This window comes from Carassius auratus, chromosome 19 (genome assembly GCF_003368295.1).
Source record: "Carassius auratus strain Wakin chromosome 19, ASM336829v1, whole genome shotgun sequence".
In the NCBI taxonomy this organism is placed as follows: Eukaryota; Metazoa; Chordata; class Actinopteri; order Cypriniformes; family Cyprinidae; genus Carassius; species Carassius auratus.
Window position 1 is genome coordinate 8290971 of NC_039261.1, and position 26253 is coordinate 8317223.

At 35.8% G+C, this 26253-nt stretch overlaps 1 protein-coding gene across 1 annotated transcript in view; it reads right to left on the bottom strand.

The window, feature by feature from the left end:
• The window catches only part of LOC113119342 (potassium voltage-gated channel subfamily KQT member 4), a 43463-nt gene that overhangs the window by 5764 nt on the left and 11446 nt on the right, over window positions 1-26253 (bottom strand). Inside the window, exons 2-11 of the mRNA XM_026288743.1 lie at window positions 14797-14887; window positions 12484-12610; window positions 11531-11706; window positions 11229-11354; window positions 8839-8949; window positions 8656-8751; window positions 8443-8531; window positions 7298-7423; window positions 2565-2791; window positions 2326-2425 (exon numbers count right to left, since the gene is read on the bottom strand). Coding sequence (XP_026144528.1) covers window positions 2326-2425; window positions 2565-2791; window positions 7298-7423; window positions 8443-8531; window positions 8656-8751; window positions 8839-8949; window positions 11229-11354; window positions 11531-11706; window positions 12484-12610; window positions 14797-14887 — 1269 coding nt within the window. The remainder of the gene's footprint in view (window positions 1-2325; window positions 2426-2564; window positions 2792-7297; window positions 7424-8442; window positions 8532-8655; window positions 8752-8838; window positions 8950-11228; window positions 11355-11530; window positions 11707-12483; window positions 12611-14796; window positions 14888-26253) is intronic.

Consider the following 26253-nt stretch of genomic DNA (forward strand, 5'->3'; position numbering starts at 1 on the left):
AACTGTCATACTCCGCTGATTTTCTAATCTCACTCACTGTGGTTATCCATCAAAGCAAAGAGGATATCCTGTCTTTAGTACAGAGGCTTTTTATGTTGGATAAGCTTCAGTTACGGAGAGTAGCTATCTGTTCTCAGAACACACGCAGGAGAACCGTTCTTCCTCATCCTCCAGATTCATTAGCATCCAGCAGGGGGGGAAACCGAGCTAGGAAAGAATTCTTCTAGTGCGGGTTAATTCTACATAGTACTGAGGAGGATTTTTTTTTATGAGCCATTGTTTCGCAGGAACAGCTTGCGTGTGCAACAGCAAATGTTGAGCTGTGCATCTCTGCCCGGGTGATGGTGCAGTTTCAGTCGGATCTCAGAAGAAGTCCACAGCTGCTCCACAGCACACGTCAACCTCCCCCACAGAACAAACAAGTTTCTTGATGACTCTAGAGTTTAGGCTTTCTGCTGTCTGTATATGTATTTTTTTTTTTTCGGTTTTTAATTTTGCAGGTAGCTGCATATTTTGCCAGGGCGGGTCTCAGGTGTGGATAAAAGAGAGGGTAAGGAAAAAGAGAAGGAGAGAGGAAGGGAAAAAAGAAATCCCATTTATTTCCATCCTCCAAGGGTTTCCTTAAAATGCTGACTTGCTCACTTGATGGCAATGCACTGTACGGGTGTATCATTATACAGTCAGCTTTAGAATACCCCAGTCCACACAAGCATTTGAGATGGAACCTCTAAGAATAGCTGCATGCACAAATATCCCCCCTCATCATTTATCAGAGGTAGGGATAAATGCAAAATAACACACAGGAATCGTTAAATGAAATGTTTTGAGAATATAATTTTTTTTTTTTGTAATCAGACAGACATGATTCATGGCAATCATTTGGATGGTTTTCGAGGTGTGCTCACCAAAAACAAGGAAACTAAATTACATAAAATAAAATATTATTAGACTATAAACTGTGCAGAAAGTAACTCAAAGTTTATTTGAGGGAAATCTGGTTTTAGAGCATTCTACGTTCTTCTGTCCGAAGCCTGAATAGTACGCTGTACACATTCGTGCAGCCGAACACTGATAAACTGTGGGCCTTCCACAAAAGTGAAACCTCAGCACTGTGGTGAAGCTAAAATTTGCCCGTACCTTAACGACATCAATTTTATCGAGGGCTCTTATGTAAAACACAGAATCTTCTTGCCCAGATAACGGGGAATGATGCACCTGTGAGTATGTGCACACCTGGAGCTCTGCTTTGAGAAACTGTGTGGGTCCTCGATCTAATCACCCATGGTATACTGGTCAGGACGGAAGGCTAGAAGATGAGCTTGTTCTCAGAAAGTGTGACATTCACAGGTGCAGTATGGTGAAGGAAGGTGAAAATGTGAGATTTATGCATTACTACATATGGGTGATCCTTCAAATATATGCACGTTTTTGACACCCCTGAAATCCTGAAAAATGAACTTTCTTTTTTTTGTTAAAACATTTATCACATGTCCTCTTATAAAGATCTGATACTGGCCTGAACCTTTAACTGAATTATATGTTACTATACCTGTGATGCTGATGACATGTAATGACATTTTTCACATTTGCTTTTGACATTTACATTTAGGATTTCATCCAAAGTGACTCACATTTGAGCTACAGGAATCTGTAGGAAAAATTATAATAAGGCTGGAGTACAAAGAAGAAATTCTCTAAAATGCTTTAACAGATGAAATGTAGTTTTTCTCATTCGAGGAGTCGTTTCACTCGAATAAACGTCACAAAAGGGGTGAAAGATTATTGCAACTTCCTTTTCACGCTAATAAACATGTTAATAGAAGAATTAAGCTAAATATAACAGTGTCTACAACGAAACAAAAGCTATTAAACGTCAACTCTAGTGGTGTAGATGGTAAAGTGTGTACTGCAGTCTTTTTGATGTTCCCATAACATCCTGTACTCACTGAACTAGGAGCTCATGCTGCACTGACCAATCACAGACAGGCCACTCCCTTCTCAGTAAGAACTTGATCATATTTTTAGAACATCTTCTATTACTTTCTGCTTGTTTAAGCAAGAAGTAGGAACCCCAACTGAAGGTTGCCATGCCCTTTATGAGTCTTAACCCCGTTTTGTCTCCATAATGGTCAACTGATGTAATTGCGCCGTGAAAAGGTCATGGCTGACGGAGCAGATTCTATACTAAGGTCCCTTTTGCAAAAGACCAACTTTTCATTCAAACTGAATGGCATGCATTGTGACATTATCTAAGAATACTTGGTCATTAAGTGAACTATAGGACACTGTAGAGCTCTTTGGTGGTGTTTTCAACCCCTGACTCACCTAACAGCACGAATTAGGGTCTTTACTGCTGGTATCACTTCCTCCATGGCGAAATCACAGTAAGATTTGTCCTCTGTGTGCTCCTCTCCCACTCCCTCCACTATGAGAGATCAGTTCGTAATGAGAAGAGCAAAACATACATTACAGTTCAAAAGTCTGGGGTTAGTATTTTTTTAAAGAAATTTATGTATGTAAATATGAATGTGAATAAAGTTAAACAGGTGGACAGAGATGGTTACCATCTGCAGCGGGGCGTGGTTTTAGGCGAAGAGAGGTACGGAATCGAGTCCGATCATTGAAGCTCCAACTCTTCTGGACCTTGCCAGGGCTGGTGGCTTCAGGAACATTCTCCGTGCTGGGGGAATGCTGAACATTACCTGGAGGTAAAGGAGAAGCCTTGCTCCGGATAGCCTGAGAGGACCGTGAATTGTTCATCCTAATGCGGTCACGGAAGCCCATCTTCCCACTGGCAAGAAAATTAGAGGAATGATCTGATTTGGTGACAAACAAGGAAATTAATCTTTTTTTAAACGTTCCATGATGTAAATTTTTTTTTTTTTTCAGAGACTATGTTTGCTTATGTAAGAATACATTTCAATGAAGACAAACAGACAAAAGGGTTAGAAAACAGATCTATTAACAGGTGGTTTGTTTAATTTCATGGTCAAGTTGACACCACATAGAAGGAAAATGGCTTACTGAAGATAAGTTGCCCCGTGTGAGTGTCACGTAATTTCATGGTTTACAAGAAAAAGAAGTCAGAATTGACCTACTTTTTAGACAATATCCTAGTATTTCAATATGGCCAGGACAGCTTGTGCTAACCGAAAAAAAAAAATCGTCTTATTTTTTCTACTAAAAATAAAATAAAAATCTTTAAAACGAGATTTTCAACTCCATTTAGTTTTTTTCTGGTTTCAAGCATATTTTCAAGACAAATAAAATGATTAGTATTGCACTTGCTTGTGACTCCTTCAAATGAACAAACTGTTAGAACGTATCAAAATGTTTATTTGTATTATGATTTAAAAAGTTAAGAAAGCATAGCAGATACTGAGCTTAATGTCTTAGTTGAATGAGGGGTGATGGTGTATTAACCTGTAGCATGCCATCAAAAGGAGCAACAGTAGAAATGCAAGAGAACTCTTTGAATCCATGGAACCAAGCACAAGCATGCTGAAGTAGGTATTTCTAGCTGTTAACCAAACTAAACCCATAACTTTATCGAAAATAAAAAAAATCGAATAATTGATGAAAACATGCTAGAGATTTTCTACAGTCCTAGTCATCATTTCAGCTTTTCACAAGTTGCTTTACCGCCACATATTGTCATTCTAAATCTTCTTTTAATATTTCACACTTGAAATGTAGAAGTGGTGTCAGCACCACTTTTACCTGTCTGGACCCGTTCTGGAGAAGGTTAAGCAAATAAAAATAAAGAGTGTGAAATGATTCGGTGTTTGAATGTTATGACAGCCAATCATGTGCCTCATTTTCATGTGCTTTGAACAGTCATGAAAATATTGTGTGTTGTAAAATCAATCGTTTGAGACAGCAAATGTGTGAATTTGAGGGGAACATTTTGAATTGTGACAGAAAACGTGTGAATTTGAGGGGAAAAAGTTAAATGCTGACGGAAAACATGTGAAATTGAGAGGCAATATTTGAATAGTGGCGGAAAACGTGTAAATTGGAGTGAAGATACTTTTCGATTCTTACCTTTATAGTTCAAAAGGTGCATTCAGAACAAAAATGTATAGTAATCTGCTTTTTAAATGAGGATGTGCAATTATAGAGCATTTATGTACACAGGTCACGTGCTGCATTGTTCATTTAATAAATGGCACAGACACAGCAAACAGAAATATTATCCCAGGGTTGAAGAATGTACAGTGTGAGACCTCATTTTATAAATACCCGTGATTAATTATTAACCCTAGGTAAATAACGAGCATTGTAAAATGTGAAGCAACATAACCATGGGTTTAGAATGACCCACGATTAATTATTTCAAGTGTGAAAAGCTGTGGATTAAAATAGTTTCAATCTCATGCACACAGAGGTCAAAAACCTCATGCACACTGCACTTCATTGTCAAGAGCAAACTTTAGAAACCCACAAATCTACATAAGATTACTTTTAGCATATGAACACATGCTTAAACACATTAAAATATATAAAGATCTAAGTCGAAGCATGACTTGTACATGCAGACCTCTCCTACAAATTGTTTAACAGGTCTGTTCTGTTTTTTATATTCCTGCATCCAAATGCAACAACAAGCCATTAGTGATTAAGCCTCGTTAAGTAAAAGTGACATGCATATTGAAATAAACCATGGAGAACAGGTATTCAGGTTTTTAATTACACCCCGGCTGCATGGTTTATCTTTGCCCTGTGAGCTCATGCAGGCCTCATCTGTGTGCATTCAGCAGAGATATACAGTACTCTGTTCTCTGGTCAGCCTCTCACAGATTAAAGGGCAGATTACTGAGATTATTGAGCTAGTGCAGCCTTTGTCTTTCGCAGTTTACGAGGAATGTAATCCAGTCACGGTGACTATGAATTTCTCTTCACACAAGGCATTATGAATCTCCCAGAATGGGTCGAGCTGCACTGGATCAGTAAGGCTCAGAGTGTTTCAGGCATCATGGGAGGGACGGATCGTGCCCAGTGTGCACAGGCACATCACACATGGATACCTCTGTTTACTGCCAGTATGAATCCGGAAGAAACCCCTCTTTTTAGATATGAGCTGACTGAAGAGACACACAAGGCAGAGGGAGGGATATGTGAGGGGTCGTGAGGGTTAGTTGGCTGTGCCAGGACACGTGTTACACTTGTTTTTAGTGTGCATTTGCTAGAAATTGTTGGCCAACATTTAAATTTCATATGCAAGTATGTTATATAACCCAAGTGATGTTCTTGTAAGCGGAAATGGATTAATCGCTCTGTTAGTTTAGCTTAACATAAAAACATAACTTATATTCAGATTTTAAATTGAAATTAATAATTCATCCAAAAATGCTAATTAATTCCTCTAAATTTCAAATATAGTATGACTTTCTTTCTTCTGTGGAGCACAAAAGGAGATGTTTTGATAAATTTCCTTGCTGCTTTTTTTCCTATACAATGAAAGTCCCTGTAGAAAACAAACAGCATATGCTGTTTAGATACGTTTTGACCAGCTTAAACCAGCTCAAACCAGCAGCCATGGTTCAAAATATATCTAACCAGCATATGCTGTTTTTTTTTTTCAAAAACACATCATTAAAAAATAGCATAAAAGTAATGGAACAGGCCAAAATTTAAACCGCTAACTACTTAAATATTTATTTACATCCATGTATTCGAATCTCATAATGAATAACGTTTTAGTCTATTACTAAAATATATTGTACAGCTTCAGAAGATTTGGAATATAGCATATAAGTTGTATGAACCTCTGTTATAGTGCTTTAGTTTAGTTTTCTTCACAGCTCCAGCCCCCATTTGCTCTTATTGAAAATATTGCTTAATATCTCTTACTGTGTTCCACAGATAAATGATAATAACACCAGTTTGCAGCAACATCGAGCTCACAATTAGTTGTGGGCAATAACGTGCACTTCAAAACAAAGTGTAACTCAGTAATAAGTAGAGAAATAAGTGTTTCTTGAGAAAGGGTCGGTTAGCTCACACACACATTCAGGATTCAGGATCAGCACTTGCAGCCTTTCAGCACATCTCTGATTTTTTTCTTTTCTTTTTTTTTTGCACTGAAATGAAAACCTGCCCCAGGGTTGGTTGAAAGGGCTACAACATGTGCAACTTATATTTGGTGATAGCTAATTAAGGAAAAGTAGAGTGAGAAAGTCGAGGCAGGCAGGGATGGGGTGGCATGCAGATACTGGCATGTGTGGTTAATGGATTAGATTTCAATGCATCTGAATGCAGCCGGACCATCGTTGCATCTTAGACCCAGTTAATTTGTATCACTGTCACTCTAAACAAAAAAACACCTCAAACTGTAAACACAGCACGGCCAACGACACTTCCCACTGGAAGAAATACAGTCCTCTCAAAAGCCTACCACAAACCTGCATGGAACGTCTGTCCTCCTGAAAACGTGAAAGGATGGAGTGATGGCAGAGAGATGAGGAGGAGAGGAGGAGAATGGAGAAGTTGAACGAAGGGGTATGAAGATGGGTTGTGAGATACACTGAAAGGTCAAAGGGTAAAGAAATAATGCTCACACACAAATGTGTGAAGGCATTAACACACACACACACACAGGCCATTGTACCAGTGATCAGCATCAGATATGTGATCAACTATGGAGATTTTCGGTTATATTTAAATACTATTTAACGTTTTACCCTCCAAATTCAAAACAATCTACCATTAATCAAATTGTACAACTTCATCACATATCTGATAAATCTTTCAATGTCCCAGTATAGACGTGTATTAGTATCAGCACAAAAAATAAGACAAGCAAACACAGAAAGGCACACAGAAAACATTAAAAGTCAGCCGTATTAACTGCAGCTTATTGGAGTGTCAGGTGTTGAACTTCTTGTAAACATTTACATTTAGTCATTTTGCAGATTTTTTTATCCAAAGCACTGGATAGACATTGTTCAAATAAGTAAAAGCTAGAAAAAGCTAGAATAAATACAGAGAAAGGTTTTTGTTTGTTTTACGATGAAGCCAAGTAATTTCGAAAGAGATGAGTTTTCAGCTGTCGCTTGAAATTTGTCAGGGATTCAGCATTCTGGATGGGGAGGGAAGATCATTCCACCATCCAGGAATGGTGAACGAGAATGTTCTGGAAAGTGATTTTAAACAACTTACATATTGACAAATGCTTTAAGTAATGACCTGAGACTACACTATGGTATGCTAGTATGTGAATTTAACGGTATTACTGTAAATTGCAGGGAAGAGTTAGTGTCCTCTAGGAAGAAAGTTAAGCTGGACAGTGTCATACCTGTCCCCAGACAGGTAGGGGGAGCTATACGGCCGGAGCCCCGACAGCAGGGTTTGGTAGGAGTTGGGAAGAACCTTCTTGGTGCTACGCTGCCGTTGGAGGTGACTGAACAGTAATGTCAGTTCTCTGACCCACAAGCAAAAAGTAAAAATAATAAAACATGATAAAGAAACAAAACAAAACAAAAAAGAAAAGAAAACAGAAGCCAAACAAACAGAAGACTAAAATGAAATGGCAAATTAACCATCAAAACACTTTAAAAAGACAGGGGCAATTCAGTTTTAAAAAACATTTTATGTCTAAGCAATGTTAAACAGAAATACAAACTTCCCTGTCATTTTAAATGAATGATAATTTGTCCAATTAATTCATATAAAGAAGAATGCATGTGGGATAAATATTTTTAAAGGAAAAATAGAAATACATTATGATCAACCCAAAAATGTGGAACACTGAGATGCTTTATAAAAGAAAAATGTAATCATATATTGAATACCAATTATCGAACCAAAACATTGTAAAATTGAGAAAAAAACAGTTTCAAAAATATTTGGCATAGGATCTTTATGCACTGTAAAAATTACTTATTATTATTTAATTTGTGTCATGTCCACAAATATATATAAATCTCCAAAACAAATTATGATACACGACTTGTTTTCAGAGAAAGCATAAATGTTGGTTACAATTTCTATTTCTCCACATTTTTCATCCCACATTAACTGGGACCAAAACGAAATCTCACGTAACTCATGAAAACTCATGTCATAATCTTTGCTTTCAGTACATGCAAAAATTAATGTCGCTGATGAATAAAGCAAAATGATAAAAGGAACTGCAAAACTATCAATGAAATCATGATTTCTGGGTCAAAGTACCACTTTTAATTATACTGAAAGGGATTTCATAATAACACTGTGTGCAGGAAGGATTCACTGACTGTGTGTTTATCATGAATAAAGTATTGTTTTCTTAGAAGCTCGATTATAAATCTGTTTGACTAATGCTATTTGGGATATTTTGAAATCATGACCTCGAAACGGCAAAGCCACCAGTCAGTCATATCAGTTACACACAAGGCCAGTTTATTTTGCACGGCTCAGATAAGCATCTCCGCAGAGGGCTCTGTTACAGGTCATACTTACCTTAAAGACGGCAACATACTGTCATAGAAATACCAGGTGGCTGTGAGATATGAGTGCTGAGCATCTGTAGAGTAGAGACGCCATGCAGCCTGGGGAGACAACACGATACAGCACGGCACAAGATCACACACACAGACGTACATGTACACAACACACACAACATAGAAATCATGATTGTATTCGCTGCAGGTGTGTTGCTGACTGAGCAGTTACCTGTATGAGGTTGGCAGCGGGAGTCCTCCTCTTCTCAAAGTGTTTCTGCCGGTGCTGCTCCTGCACTTTCAGAGCAAAACCTGAACCCAGGATGCCCTTACAGAAAGGACAGGGGACCATTAGATTGTCTGGGATCGATGGGAAAAAAATGTCACCGACCTAAAAATCGACGGCAGTACTTACAGCCGGCAGGGCAAAGAAGGACACCCCCAGCAGGGCAAAACAAGCCGCTAAAAGCCGACCTTGCCAGGTGTGTGGCGTCTTGTCACCGTAGCCGATTGTAGTGAGGGTGATCTGGGAAAAACAGTAGAGGTATAAACAACATATAACACAAATAAAACATTTCTAAAACACAACACATGTCAACGGTTAATCACTGAATACAGTTTTTTTTTTTTTTTTTACGATCGCTATGACAATTTTTTCAATACTTTTAACAATTTTCCAAAAAACTCTTAAGCTAGGCTATACAATTAACACATTTCTTGTCGCTTTGACACAAAATGCATAGAGTTAACACAAATTTCAAATGCTTGAACTTTTTTCGTTTACAGACAAGCTCAACCAAGAACAAAACAATGTCATTTTACTGACAAATTTTCAAATGCTTTCACACTGTATGTCAGAACAGATAACATCATGTTCTAAAACTAACTTATAGGCTAAAGTCAAAGTGAACATCTGTATTGTTAATTGAAGAATGAAAATGTCCAATGTATTTTATTTTATTACATTGCTATTGATGAAGAGCTGGTTGAAGTTATGCAAATATATAAATTACAGCTGATTCCCATCTAGGAAACACACTCAGGTGTTGAGGTTCTTTCAGTCGCATGACCATATGATATACAGTAAAAGATGATATACAATAAATGTGAGATTTTAGAAGATCTGTACCAAAGACTGGTGCCAGAGAAAGGGGACAGGTGGGAGACCACTTGCCAATACATGGAACAATGTGGCATTCCGAGCCTGTCAACCAGTCAGAGCCTGGTTTGACACCCAAATCGAGAATGATGTTCCTTTCCATGCCCTTTACTCCCCTTTCCTCAACCCCATTGAGAAGTTTTACTGAGCCTGGAGATGGAGGGTTTTTCACCATCCTCTCTCCAGGATTCAATTGATGCTGAATGCCAAGACATCACAGCTGAACAAGGCCAGGAAGGATAAAGCATAGCAAAGGATTCTACCCAAGATGCCTTGCCAGAGAAGATATCAGGTGTGATGTGGATGAGAACATGTGACCAAACGCAGAAGACCAGGCAGATTAGATTGCATTTATTTCTTTATTTTTTATTCTTCTGTGGCTTTTTGTGTTCTGTATATTTTGTATTTTCACATAATAAATGACAGCTATATTGTACTTTTTTTCTGTCCTGTTGCAAATAAAGCCTTTACTGCAGCAATTCTGTCAACGTCTTTGTTCCCTGTTCATTCTATAAAGCTACTCTGAGTTGGTCATTCGATTTTTGTATTGAATTTCTGCAGCAAAATCAACAAAATGCATGTATTTACTAAACCCCAAAAGAAAAAGAAACTGTAGTGTAAAACACAATCTATGATCAATGCAACATACTGTCATATTGTATCAGGTCTGACCGCTAAAATAATGCAGTTTCTGTAATTCCTTTTGATGTCAGTGTTTTTTTATGATATTGTGCTATGATTGACTAAATGTGGTAGCATTTTGGAATAATAATTAGATTTTGAGCAATGTTTGCAGTGTTTTGGTAGATGTAGTGTGTAATGTGTTGTTAGGGTATTATTGTAATTTGAAAATGTGTGTTGAAATTTAGTTTACAATGTGTGATTTTGAGCATGAAATTAACTGTTTTGTCAGTTGTATGTTGTAGGTGTGTTGGTGCGTTAAGAGTTTAGGAAGATTATTAGAAGTATTGAAAAACAATTCATAGCAATCGTAAAAAACTGTTATGATAATAGTTATTAATCAGTGTGCATGAAGTGCATTGCAAGGTCTGGAATATCAAAAAGTACAACACAATACAAAATATTTTATCAAATAAAATAAAACCAATATGAATAAAAATGAATAAAACGTAAATAATAAAAAACACATTTAAAATGAATGACTCCAAAACTAACTGAAATATAATAAAACAACAGCTTTTTATAGCTTTTTAATAGATGATAAAACTTTTACAACCTGCCTGCATTGAACATGGAAATATTACTAGACAGCAATAACATTAGAACTTTGACCTTGAACCTTAAAAAACATTTAATGCATAAACTTAAATGCAAAAAACACTTTCTGAAAGATATACAATTTTAATAGGAATACAAAAAACCCACAAAAAATATAATACCCCTTACTTGATACTCACTGTGTGCATGTAGGCGTGATGCTTCTAAAAAACATTTCTAACTCAGCAGATTCAGGGTATTATTCAGCAATCAGTCTATTAGAAGCAGAATTATAATCCCAGTAGAAATCAAACAAAATAGCTGCAACATCAATTCCCACAAAGCTATTCTGAGCCAGGGAACTGACTGAGAGAACATATCTGACAGCGTCGACACGGGTCATTAGTTCAGTGGAGGGCAGTACTTACTGTTCCCCACCAGAGGGAGTCAGCATAAGTGGAAAACTCTGGGTTATCTTCCTTCTCAGCCAAATAGACCAAGAATGAGGCAAAGATCAGTACCAGGAAGCCGATGTACCAGGCTGTGATCAGCTCCTGCAACAGAGAGGAAAGTGGACAATGGAAAGCTATAAAAAGAGTATTTCAGAAGATTTTATAACACTTCATTGGAGAACTCTGTATTGTATTGGATTATGAATATGTTTTATAAGTTAAAATATGGTTTAAACAAATGTCACAGTGACATTATATTGAATCATCCTGTGATGGACCTTGCTGTGAGCGTACACCACAGAGCCCAGAAGCTTCCAGGTTCCTCCCCGGCGGTCCATGCGCACCATGCGCAAGATCTGCAGAAAACGCATGCTGCGCAGAGCAGACGTGGCGAAGATGTTTCCCTGTGTGCCCGCTGCTATCACTGCCAGCGACGCCACAAAGACAATGAAATCTACAAAATGAAAAGCCACAGATGACAAGAACAAAAATCAGAGGAAAGACAAAGAAAATAGGAGATTATGAAAAGAAAATATGCATATATATATATAAAAAAAATTAAATGCATTTTATTCCCCTAATACAGGGCAACAAACGTCTATATATCTATACACACTACTGTTCAAAAGTGTGGGGTCAGTAACATTTGTCTTCCTTAAATTAATATTTTTATTCAGCAAGTACATAATAAATTTATCAAATGTGATAGTTAAGACATTTACAGTGTTACAAAAGAGACACATTAAATTGATAAACAGCGATAGTAAACACCTTCACAAAGTTACAAAAATGTTTGGTAAAACTTCAGTATAGACCAATTCTCACTATTACCTAACTGCTTATTAGCATACATATCACTAGCATATTGGCTGTTTATTACTTATAGAGCACATATTCGTAATGATCATATTCTTTATGCCTAATTCTACCCAATACCTAAACTTAAAGGGTTAATTCAGCCAAAAATTAAGCCATAAATTCCTCACCCTGAAGTCATCCTAGGTGTATATGACTTTCTTCTTTATATAATAAAGATCTAATCTCATATATGTCTCGACAAAGATGACTGTGGGTAGATGATGACAGAATATTTAGGAGAAACCTGATTGCACTGACTAAACTTAAGACATGTGAATGGTGTTTTCTGCTATAGATCTTTAGACAAACACTTGTTGTTCCCCTTCACTTTAAATAGACATGGTGCTTCTGTTCTCAGGCTCCAGGTCTTTACCTATGACGCAGAAGGGCTTCCTGGCGAACCGTAGCCGACCCTGCCATCCTCTGTACCGACAGCAGCATCCAGCTGCCCAGATCCTCACAAAGTACTCCAGCCCAAAAACCACGATCATCACAAACTCCTGCAAGTCAAACCATATTCCTCTTAATAATGTCCGTCTTGTACTATGAATATGGTAATTAATACATCCAAAGAGCAATAAAAACATGATGACTGATTTTCTGTCAGTAATATATAAATATAAAAATAAACTACCTGGCAGTAAAGATTAAAGTTCTAGCTAGACTGGTCAAATACCTCTAATTCATTAAAAATGAGAGATTGTTATGAGAGTTATCATTTATGCTAACTCTCATCCTGTTGCTTGGATTCAAAGAGGCCCACGCTAAACGTTTGCATTGATTACAGATCCTGCAGTGGCACCTTGTGAACAAACACATTACAGACTAAGTCAATAGCAGAACTTGCATGATAGACAACATAGTCCTTTCCTGAAGGAGACCATTAAATGGAAAGAAATTGGGAGAGAAAGTCGGTGTGAGAGGGAAAGCACTTCATAATGAATGAGTGATTATAGTATTGCAGCTAAGATTATTGGATGGAGTCGGCTACTTCTTGCATACTCGACAACACCTGAATCCTGCCGTGTGCTTACACTGCCATTTCCCAGAGCAAGGATCCCAGCGGAAAACAAAATGCACACTTAACGCAGCCACAGGGAGACATGAGACAGTACAAGAATGCTTACCGTGTGCCAATCAGATGAGAAATGAATCCGGCCTGAGATGCTGCTAAAACGGTAATGAAAATAAGGCCTAATAATTTTTAAAATGTGTTTCCTTGCAGTTATAAAGTGAGCAAACGCTCCCCTCATGTGTTATAATGGAGCCGTATGCAGAACACTGATAATAGTTTATCATACTAAATAAAGTTTGCGATCCCTAAAGATGGAGGGCATACTAAACATGCTTTCATTTAATAATTTGTAATCACGAAACTTTCTACTGCATATGTACGTGTTTATGCTTACGAAGAATTTCGGCTGTACTAATAAAATAACCTTCTTAGTAACACAATAGACAGCAAAACAGGCTTGCATACACGGCACATTTGATCCATAATGCTGGCAAACAGAAAAAAAGACCAAATTCACCTTTTTTGAAGACACACCTCAAAAAATATATACAGACTGTGATTGGATGGACTAACTGCCACAGAGAAAGCCATGTGAGATTAATTATTCAGACAATGTGCTATTATGAATGTATTTAAAGACGCGCAGACAATGTGGATGCTGTTTAGTGAAGGTACTTAGACAGACCAGACAGTCCACGCCTGCCAACTTTGAATTCTCTTTAAACTACAATTTTGGATGTAAAACACAGGAAGGAAGTCAAACCATTTGCTCTACAGGTAAGAGAGAGTCAGCGGATTCATTTGAATGCAGCTCAATAGATATGAAACAATGTATACTGTGTCAGACTTAAATCTGTCTGGAGATGAGGAAAGAGGTAGATTCATTCAATAATTAAGAAAAAAAAGAAACTGTTTTCCATGCCTGCTTGTGATTATTCCATTTATTCACAATTATTTGTTACACTTGCATTGCAAAGGGATTAATTCAATCAAAAATGAAAATTCTGTCATCATTTACTCACCCTCATGTAGCCATTGACTTTACAAAGGTTTTTTTTTCACACAATGGAAGTTAATTACTAAAGTCATTTGGTTACCCAAATTCTTCTAAATTTCTTCTTAAAAAAGAAAAGAAAAAATAAACTCATCATACAAGAGATCGATTTGAAAGGACATGAGGTCAATAAAGACAGAAATTTCATTTTTGAGTGAACTATGCAATTTTCAGTGCATTTCAGTATTTAAATATGGTAAAATTGGTTAAATGGATCTGAGAGTATACTACACCTGATAGATATTAGCCAAAATATTTAATAAATAAACATGCAAAGTGGCTGCTTCTGGCAGTATATATACCATCTAGGTACGAAAAAAGTCTGGCCATTTATTCTGAAAAACATAAATTGCTAATATTTGATTACAGTAGATGTTTTACAGTGACTTTTTAAAAGCACAGGCTTAACTTCGCTTTGGATAAAAGCGTCTGCTAAATGAATAAATGTGAATGTAAATGTTTGATGTTCACGCTAAGGAAAGCTGCTAGTGAAGGGTTTGGGGACTGGGCTCTTGTGGTGTCATGAACCAATCAGCATTCTCATGATAGAATTTCCCTCTAAAGAGATTAGTATTGTTATTGTTTAAGGTATAGTTTGTGTCATTTTAACCCCTTACCAGGATGAAGAGCGCCTCGTTGGCAAATGTTTGATGGTCTGGGATGGTGGAGAAAACAGAAAGCACCAGACAGCTGGACACTAGGAGAAAACTGAAACACAAACAAACACACTCAAACTAACAGGTCAAAATACAGTACAAAACTGGGATGAGCGTTGTATTTTTATTTGTAAGTTATACTTTATCATGTAAAACAATGTCAGATTTATTATTTGCTCTATACCTAAACACCTCAGGAAACAACAGTAAAAATACAAATCAACAACAACAAAAAAGCACAAATATCACAGCAACACAGCAAAGACTGAACAAAAACTCAAAAACAAACATGTGTTCTACACGTACTAATGACTATTGGCCTCTGGTGGACAGAGAAACTCGCCATGACAGCCCATAATCCAAGCTGGCGTTCAGCTCATACACACAGATGCTCTTAATCACTGCTGTCACAGACCCCGCTTGGAAAGCCCAGCATGCCCACTCAAAACGGAGTGGATAAAAGCAGAGATTACAGCCCCACTTCCTGCCATTTCTATGGAGCACTCAGACTCTTTGGAAAAAGGGGCCCTTTCGCAAGAAACTGGGGTTCCCGGATGCCTCCAGGTGCTCCAGCTGAAGCTTTGTAAAATAAAAGCTGGATTCGCCCCGCGGTTATCAGAGAAGCTCTTGGAGTCCGACTGTGTCTGCGCAAGCAGCTGCTGCTGGGGATGATGCCAAACCGGACACATCTGGCCCGCTCACTCATACTTCTCAGCTCTGCGATTTCATTCTGTACAAGGACAGAATGAACATTTTCAGCTGTGTTTTTGGGTCTAATGTGACAGTTTGGAGCAACAGCATCTTGGTTGTGAGGAAAAGTAAGATGATTCAAATAGCCACAACAAAGGCACTTCATTGCTTAAAGGGATAGTTCACCCAAAAATAATAATTCTGTCATTAATTACTCAACCTCATGGCGTCTCAAACTTATAAGTCCTTTGTTCATCTCCAGGAAACAGATGAAGATATTTTTGATGAAATCCAAGAGCTTTCTAACCCTGCATAGGCAGCAACGCAACTACCACGTTCAAGGCCCAGAAATGTAGTAAGGACATCGTCCATGTGACATCAATGGTTAACCTTAATTTTGTAAACTATGTCCTTACTACTTTACAGTCTTGGAACCACATGAGAAATGAATGACAGAGCGTTCATTTCTGGGTAAACTAGCCATAATGAGACCCATAAGTAACTCCTGGGGCATTAACAATCAATTATTGATAGAAACAGTAGGTTGCTAATAGCTAATAGCTAATGAATGAAGAGTATTATGACTGAGAGATCTACATGAGTTGCTGTACACTGATTCACTCAGAAAAGAGGAAGGAGACAAAGATAGGCAAACAGCCAGTTAACATCATCCTCAAAATACAGTACTGATAATACGCTGACATAAGAGGAGCCCATAAACACTTAAAAATGCCAAGGATAATAATAAATTTTTCAGAGTTTACAGTGTCTACCATCTGTAATCCATGCCTTCGTGTGTTGGATGGAAAAGCAGCAGAAAACAAATCTATTCTGCAAATCACGGGTGAGTGGAAACACCTGTTGTTTCAAGTAAACAAACAAGATTAATAATACATGGATTTTAGTGCTAATTTAACATGCACAAACACTTTTCAAACGTATTTAATGGACTTGGTTTCTGGAGGCATTTTCCAAAGTTTTACTTTTAAACAGTTTCTGAAAGGTTGAAATTTCCCCCATTTGCAGTTCGGAGTGCAAGAAAACAATTATGACTTTAAGATCAACAATAAAAAAATAAAAAAAAAAAATAAATAAATTTGATAGTATATATCTTGACTGAGAGAATGATTGGTCTTATTAAGATATATATAAGATTATGGGAACTATTAGGGCACTGATCTGAAGTTTTAAACATACTCTTCAAACATGCATAAATAATATTTTTTTAAATCTCAGAAGACTAAAAGGTCACTTCATCCCTAAACCGTTTCTGCTGAATGTGACTCATTACTGCTAAACTAATGTACTGTAGGTAAAACTATCCCTCATAAAACAACAGACTGAAAAAAAGGGGCAAAAGCACTGAAAGCTAAGGCCCAGTTTCCCAGTCCTGAATCATCAACACTCTGACTGGACGGACAGAGGAAGAAAAATCCCAGAAACTGCTTAGCTGCCCCGAAAAGGTTTCCATCAAAAAACGATGAACACAGTAAAAAATAGATACATTAGAGCATGTGAAGCCCATGTGCAGCTTGCATTTCAGCTGAGAAGCAAGTTTTGAACCCAACCTCCAAGCCCAAAGTCAATCTGCCAAAAGCAGAAATCAAATCCTCAAATCAGCAGAAATGATAGTCTCATGAGGAGAAAACAATGCAGTGCCACGTGTATTTGTATTTCCTGGGAAGCACATGATTTGGCTGTAAATCATGTCGATACCATTCTCTGATGGTGTTCCTGTGTTGACAGTTGGTACAGGTTGAATTTTACACAAAAAAAGGTAGCAAAAAAACTTTGAAAAATAATAATAGTCAATTTATAGTGTAAAAAAAAAGTTTCATCAAGAAAAAATGTACAGTGTAGGAAAAACCCATGTGAAATCAAATTCCCAGACATCAAATGGACCTTGTAAATGCAAGATTACTTCATAAGATTATTTCATACTTATACTGCCTTTAAATTGTGATTTAAAGATTTTTTTGTTGCTTTTGCGTTTTTCTTTTGTAATATAATGTATATTAATAATAAAATAAAAATAAAAATTTGGCATAGCAGCATTCATGCTAACACACTGCAAAACAAAATATTTAATTAAATACAGATGAGAAAAAAAACATCATATCATATTTCATATCATTATTAATATGAGGGTGAGTGAATGATGACAGAATTTTGATTTTCAATTAAAACTATGTTTTTAATTTCAGGAAAACCAACAGTGTATTCATCACCAGATATTTCATACATTATCCAAACAATCCAACCATCCAGGTCTGGCACAAAGAAAACAGAAATCATTGGTAAACCTAAGAACATTTTCTACTTTTATAAAACTGAATGTGGGTTATGAAATAATTATTGCAATAATGCAGCATAACCTTTTTCGCTGTTCTCATTCTCTGCGATATGCTAAGATGAAGTATGCTGTAGTGGACCCTGCTGTGGTCCTCATTAGACTAAATCTTAGGCTAAATTCATCACTTGGACTGTTAATACGCCATAAAAGCCACAGCGAGATGAAAGCATGAGGACACAGATATGGGCCATGTGGGTAAACAGGGGATGATGAATAGTGAGGGCTTTCACACATTGCTGAGCTGGACTCTTTATACTGTACGCCACAAAACATCTGCGCATAACGGCAGAGCCTCTGACCCTAATTCAATCACTGCAGGCTGATGGACCAGGTATCAGTTACACAACCAGAGAGATAAACATCAAGCTCCGCTGAGAGTGGAAGAAGGATAAATGTTTGGAAATGGAAAAAGTGGAAGGTGTAGTGATTTACCTAGGATTTCTTCATCCCAACACACAGGCCAAATAATATGTAGATGGGTTAAAAAAGCTAGAAAACAAACAGTACAGCAAATCAGAGAAAGAAGAGCATAAGATTGTACCTCTAAGCAGAGGACAAAGGTGGCAGCAGTGGAAAGCTCTATAAATATCCACGTGCCGTGAATTGTGACAGCCTGCAAATTTGTCCAGTACACACAACCACATTGTTAATGCTGCGAGGTGTCTGTGGGGAATATAAGAAAAGGAAAGAAAGGCTGAAGACGCAAAAAAAGATGAATGCCTTGATACTGTACAAGGCTTTATATAGTGCAATTATGTGTGCATAGTAACCCGACAAAAGAAAGAACATCTAAACATCTGTCCAAGTCACTGTTAAAAATGATTACCCAAGCAAATATGGATAATATTAAATTAAATTAAATTAATGCATTTAGCAGACGCTTTTATCCAAAGCGACTTACAGTGCATTCAGACTATCAACTTTTACATATCATAAATATATATAAATATATATATATTATTATTATTATTATTATTATTGTAATCATTTTGGCTTGTTTGGTAATGTGTAGAGAGTCCTAACAATATCCAGCTTTCAGGAATCCAAACAATGCAGCTTTTCTATAACAATATACTGTGATTTTGAATTGATTTTTCAAATAGGACTACTAGGAAAAACTTATTTTGAGGTTCAATACCATTTACGTTTTCCCAGCATACAATGGTGCAAGAATAATTAATACGGCTGCATTGTTTGACTATTTTTCAACAATCCTATATAGGAATTTTTTTTTGGAGAAAGGATGAATAAATGGATGTTTCACCATTTTCTGAATTATGTACATTCTTATTGATGATTTTGTTCATTTGTCTGCATAACACTAACAATAATTTACTTAAAATGATTAAAGTTAACGTAATAATGTTAAAGTTTTACAGTGATTGCAACAATTTTTATATGTAATTAGTTACTAAGTTATTTTTTGTGATTTAATTTTTTGCTTTGGTGAGTTAGTAAGAATACTGACAACACTTTAGTGTCCAATTCACACTATTAACCAGTTGGTTATTAGCATGAATATTACAGGGATATTGGCTGTTTATGATTACTTAAAAAAAACACATATTAATGTCTTATTCTGCAATCTGCAACCTTATTCGAAATCCTTAATCCTACCCAAGTCTTAAACTTACCTTTACTAAGTATTAATAAGCAGTAATTAGGAGTATATTGAGGCAAAAGTCATAATTAATAGTTAGTAAATAGTTGGACCCTAATGTAAAATGTGACCAGAATAATTTATGCAGTTATCTATTATTTATTTGAAAGAATTAAAATAACCGTTTCATGTCTATCCTTTTATAATTAACTTGTCGAGGCTGATACAGGAATCAGAAAGTAATTAGTAATTAAATACTTTTTGGAGAGAGTAATTTCTACAGTAACCTAATTACACTGTTCAAGATGTAATTAGTAACTAGTAATTAATTACTTTTTTGAGTAACTTGCTCAAAACTGGAAGGCAAACACAAATTAAGGAACTGTAAGACATTAAAGTTCAATTATGCAAATTTAAATAAAGTTAAAAAAATTATGATTAAACTTAAAGCCATGCAAACTGTCGGCCTCATTTTTTTTAAAATAAACAAATAGAGCTAAATAATTTTATTACTGCAAGAGTATGAAGGGGTATGCGGCCGTCTTCACATTCCAAGAGTTGAAAATTAAGAAAAACAACTCTTCTAATGAGGGGAAACATATTGCTGAAGCATTAATAAAACAAGACACAGGTTTGGCAACATAAGCTCTGCTGGGAAACACTGTGTAAAACCAAACAATCCATCCATAACACAAATCTGCTATCCACAGTCTAGAGAGCTGCCTGCTAAGTTCATAACAATTCATTTAATTGTAAAGTGGAATTGGAAGTCAGTGTTTAATACACTGTACACAGTTGTGAAAGATGTCAAAAAGAAGAAGTAGGAACAGACAACACAAGAGCGGGAAGTAAAGCTGCAACCAGACTGGAAAGCAGAAATCCTTAATGTCAGCGAAGCAGGGTTAACACTGATACCTATCATACAGAACAGAAATACTATCAGTGAAAATGAACACAGACACTTCCCAGAAGAAAGCACAGGCTCCAGATACTTAATCATGAAAAACAGCTCTGCATGTGGAATCAGGGTTATTATATGGTTATTATTTTTTTTTTTAATCACAAACAAAATATATATATATAAAAAGATAACTGTGACTTTTTATCTCATAAATCAGACTTTTCACTTCTGAGTTTACATGTCGTAATTCTGTTTTTACTTCCGCCATGGAGTAAAATATAAATAAGACAGTTGCTTTATCATAATTTTCTTATCGCCATTTATAGTTTATATCTCACAATTATGACTTTTATTCCCAGAATTGTGTTCACATCTCACAATTCTCCGTTTATTTCTCTCAATTCTGACTAAAAATATAAACTCAGAATCACAAGTAAGAAAAGTCATAATTGTGAAATAAAACTTGCAATGACATTTTTTTTAATTCTGAGGAAGAAGCAGATTTAATTTCTGCAAGGAGCAAATCATAAAAAAGTGGTTATTCACCTTTGCTGAGGCTCGCACCCAGACTACTATTATGACACTTTTATGCTGTTGTAGTGTTTTTTTTTTGCAAATTCAGCTACGAGAATACCATTCTTCTGCAGTCTTTATGTAAGCTGAAGATCATAAATTACTTCATTTTAATCAGATCACTGATTTTCTGTTGAGCCAACTGCAAATGGCATCTATCAGTGTGTCGCCACTATTCATTCATATCACATCCATTCACCAACACACACGCTGTGGCCTTCTGAACACACTCAGCTATCTGGAAACTCTCATTCCCGCTATAGTTTGAAAGGGCACAATCATAGGCCACTGAGTCGCAGTATTGTGAGTGAGATATCTGCTGAGCTTGCTGAGAGGAAAAGCAGAAGAGCAGTGAGAGATGTTAATTGGACGGCAGAAGGATGATGAGAAGCTTGACATTTACAGACAATACTGTGACCATGAGCTGACAATTAGAGAATCCTCTCTATATCCTGAACAAACAGGATGTCACATGCAAAAACATCTAACCTTCCATGTTACCACATCTGCAATGTTACACACAAGCTACTGCATGTTAATGGTAAATATCAGATCTAGAACATGATTTTATTTTCTTTATACACATATAAGTCATATTTTATAGTGGGAAATTACACTCTTTTTGTTATTGTTAACAATATATATATATACTGTGATAATTTTTTTCAGGATTCTTGGATAAACAGAAAATATAAAAGAACATCATTTTTTGTAACAGTTAAAAAATCTTTGCAGTCACTTTTAATAAATTTGTTGCATTTTAATGAGTAAAAGTATTAACTCTTATCACCCTAAACTTTTGAATGGTATTATAGATAGACATATAAAGAGGCAAAGATAAATAACACTAAAATATTACAATTCTATATTATCATCATAAAATATCAGTCAAATATTAAAGATCAAATACATATTTAATTATAAAATACTTTAAATGTTAAACTTCATAAAAAACGGAACTATTTTAATATGTATTTTGTGAACATATCACATTTTTACTTAAATGTGCCCAAAACCACATTCAATATCACACAAATATACATTGCACAGCAGCAAAAGATTTGAAGCAGTGCTTTCAAAGCACACACACCTTGCACACTTGCACTCATTCACGTGCACAGTTCATTGCCCAGATTTCCAGTATTAATGTGCTGACATTTCACCGCTCAATGGACTGCAAACGTCACTCCTAAAAGCCCAAACCCTTGCAAAATACAATGCCTTTATTTACACATGAGGTGAGGAGAAGCCGCTGCATGTGGCCCACAGCTCTGACAAAGAAGCTTTGATTTAATGCAGACTTCATTACACTCCAAACTGGATGCTTTCTGATTCAAACAATGATTGATATGCAAAAAATACTTTCTTTAAGTTACTATTAATATAATATGCATGCTCACTGAAAAAACATTGCATTATGTATTATTTATAAATGTAAAAATATTACATTTATGGGACAACCAAATATTTCTACTTATTTCTGATCATTTTTCATTACTCTAATCCAATTTGTATGGAGAAGAACCACCAATCTTTCTTTTGATTAAGAGGAACACGTTCGGCATGGAGTACGGATAATTGTTTAATAGGTGCACGGTCAAACTGAGGTCTTTGTTCAGTTAGAGAAGTGAACCTGCAATCGAATTGTCAGAAATAGACAGAACTTCTGTTCATTTAGTGGGAATTTCCTTTAGTGGATTATGAGATTAGCAGGAACTGGCCAGTGGATTGAACAACAACAAAAGAAAGAAGTGGCTTTAACTTTTGACCTGAGACCGAATGGATTAAGATATTTAGGAATTCGAGGGTTTGGGAAAAACTCATTTTTGCATTTATGCATTCATGCATTAATACTTACATTGCACATACTGTATATCTGCACTTTGTTGTTTATGAGGAGAGAATTCACAAGAGAGCCAAATTTAGTCAGAGAGGCATGCAATGAACAACAACAGCAATAACTCATCTGGATGCCTCTGATTGGCCATTGCATTCATAAGCTCAACATAATCATGTGTGATTGGTCATAATGAGCAACATTGTAAAAACACAAATAAGTAAGCGCTAATATTACTTACATAGTATTACAAAACAAGAATATAGCAGAAGACAGTAGATATTCCACTTGGTGTAGGCCTTTTACTCTGTAAGTGTTGTATGAAAGTGAAAGTAGGCTACACTACCTGTTCTAAGGTTTGGGGTCAGTGAAATTAAATTTTCTGAAAGGAATTAATACTTTTTGTCAGCAAAGATGCATTTAACTGATCAAAAGTGACTATAAAGACGTATAATGTTACAAAACGATTTCTATTTCAAATAAATGCTGTTCATATATGCATATAGAATTATAGGTAAGGGTCAAAGGTCACCTAAATGTGTTTTGGATGTAACATCACAACCTTGAATAGTTAAAATAGCTTTTAAGGATATGAACCAGAGGCTTAAACTTACACTTTTATATATATATATATATATACACACACACACACACATTTATTAGTTTATGTACATGTCTTCTTGTCAAAAAAAAAAAAAAACTTAATTTGAGTGTATACATTTTTGGGTGTTATAAATACTGTATGTACACACACACACACACACACACACAAACACACACTTATGAAGTATCCTAAAATGTGGATAACACTGGGTCTAAAAAAACAGTTCCTAGAAATAAGCCCCCTAAAAACATTTAGCCAATCAAAGTTACACGAGCCTGATCATGGAGTGTCATTGTGTCTGTTCGGCTGAGATGACACAGAATTGTCCCTTTGACCCTCGGGTGGGAACGTTCTTTTGAAGACAGCCTTATTAACAGACAAGTGATGGGAGCATCTGGCAGCAAAGAAGAGATGTTTATAGAGCACGCCAAAAGCTATCTCACCATTACGCTTATCATACACAGTACTATTTACAAGATCAGCAGGCTACCATCTTTGACCAAGACTTCAAACATGGACCTTCTGGTTCATCTAAACGACTGCAGTGGCACGCAAGAGTGTAATCACGGGTGCAGCACCTTGTCAACACTGCTGGAACTGACACAAAACACAGTACAGAGACTCCACCGCTGCTGTCTCATCACTACTGAGCTTTAACCTGGAGTTACTGATACAGTTACAGTGGATGCAGCAAACACATGTTAGATATAGAATGTTCTCCCATCTAACCTGACAACAAAGTAGGAAAGTAAGATTTCTTTTTTTAGGACATTTATCAGCAAGGATGAATTAATTGTAAAAATAAATAAAGAAATAAATAAGTGACATTTACATTATTACAAAAGATTTCCATTTCAAGTTAAATACATTTTTATGGCATATAATAAGAATCCTAAAGAAATGATCATGGTTTTCACAAAAATATCAAGCAGCATAACATCATTATTAGGAAAGAAATAATAAATGATCATGACTAACATAAATGGCTGCTGAAAATTCACCTTATTTATTTATTTATTAAATAAATAAATAAATAAAATAATAAATAAAAAATTACATATTAAAGTTGCCAATTGATAATTTGTTTAAAAAAAAAATTCTGTAATTGTCAAGACAAGAATTAATTTTGTTTAGTAGCTAAACAATCAAAATATATAACTGTTTTAATAGCCTAAAAAACTTTTTTTTTATTTTTTATAAATATACATTTCCTATATTGTTTATATAAAAAGATATATAAAGAGGAAGCAAGGTTATGGAGAAAAGCTGAGGCTGAATAGATAGGTCTAATGCTGATCTAAATGTTGTTAGATCTTGTTATCTTAGTAAAACTACTAAAACTACTAAGAGAGACACAACAAGAAACACTGAGATCATCTGTGAATTCTTTTCCTTCATCATATGACATCTTGTAGAAAACAGAGCCAAGATAAGGCCATCCAGGAAAACAGATGCTAGGGAGCTTTAGACGCTTCACAAAGAAAAACATGCACAGTATCACACATACACAGATAAACGCACACACGTATACTGTATACACACCTACTTGGATCTGTCAGGATTAATAAATAACTTTTAAAAACGTTACCTCATTGTTACATATCCAAGTACATACTCAGTTCAACTGTATCCATAACTAACAACACAGGGAAAACACATCAAAAATATTCCAAAATAAAAACTATTCTTTCATGGAAATTAAAAACTAGAATCTATGATCACAGAAAAAAAAACTCTATTAATTAATAAGATTCCCAGTGAATAAACTGATTTATAGTAGATAATGATATTATGGGGGCGGACTGACTTTCTGCATTCAAAAATTCCATAAAAACATTACTGATTTTCACAAATAGCATTTTTTTATGGATATTGGTACTAGCAACAAAATTTGCGGTTATTAGTTTACTAATATGTTCATTCAGATCAGATACGCAAAAACCAAACCATTTTGTGAGAGTCGTCAGGATGCTAGCCCTTATGAATACCTCTCTATATTATGAATTTGTTTTAGTACTGTTGCTATGGTGAGGTTTCCCGACATGTTTATAGAACCTGCCATTATAAATTAAAGGGCCTTAACAACACTTAAGGGGACTTACACAAGACATCAGCTGCAACCAGCAGGGAGGTGGGAGTAGGAGGTTAGCTCTGTCCATTTTTCAGTAAAGACATTCACATGGGTTCCTTATTTACTAAAGTCTCCATTTCTAATCATTCTATTCTACAGCACAACAGTCCATGATGTAGGAACACCTACGAATTCAGCAATTAATTAAGAATCAGAAGTTTAAGAATCATATGGCAATGTCAAATGTCCAACTACAAAAGTATACAAGTACGTTTTCTCCACCAACAATTGGGGTATGTTGTCATGAAAGTCAATGCAAAGTATCTTTTTCATGCACAATAGCATTTTTGTAGTCAAAACTTTGAGGCATTATGTCGATTGTGAAAATAAATGTTAGAAAATAAAGTATTGAAAAATAATCACTAGATAATGTGTGACAAGTTTTGAGCCATTTTAACATTTTAAACCATTTCAGTCTGCAAATGTAGAAGTTTAATAACCATGTTTTCAATCACTACATTCTATTGTTCCTGTAAACTATAAAATACTTATGTTTTATGTAAAAGTGCCATTTCTGTGAATGCTCTGAAAATATCTTGACTGCTTATGTTTTAATTTACGACAAATTACTCAATTCATATTAAACATTACAGGGATAGTTCACCCAGGAATGAAATCTATACCGACCCTCATGTCGTTTCAAACCCAAACGATTCTGGTTAATTTTTTTTATTTATGTTGACCATAAAGGAACCATAAAATCAACCCATACCTGTATATTGAGCAGTC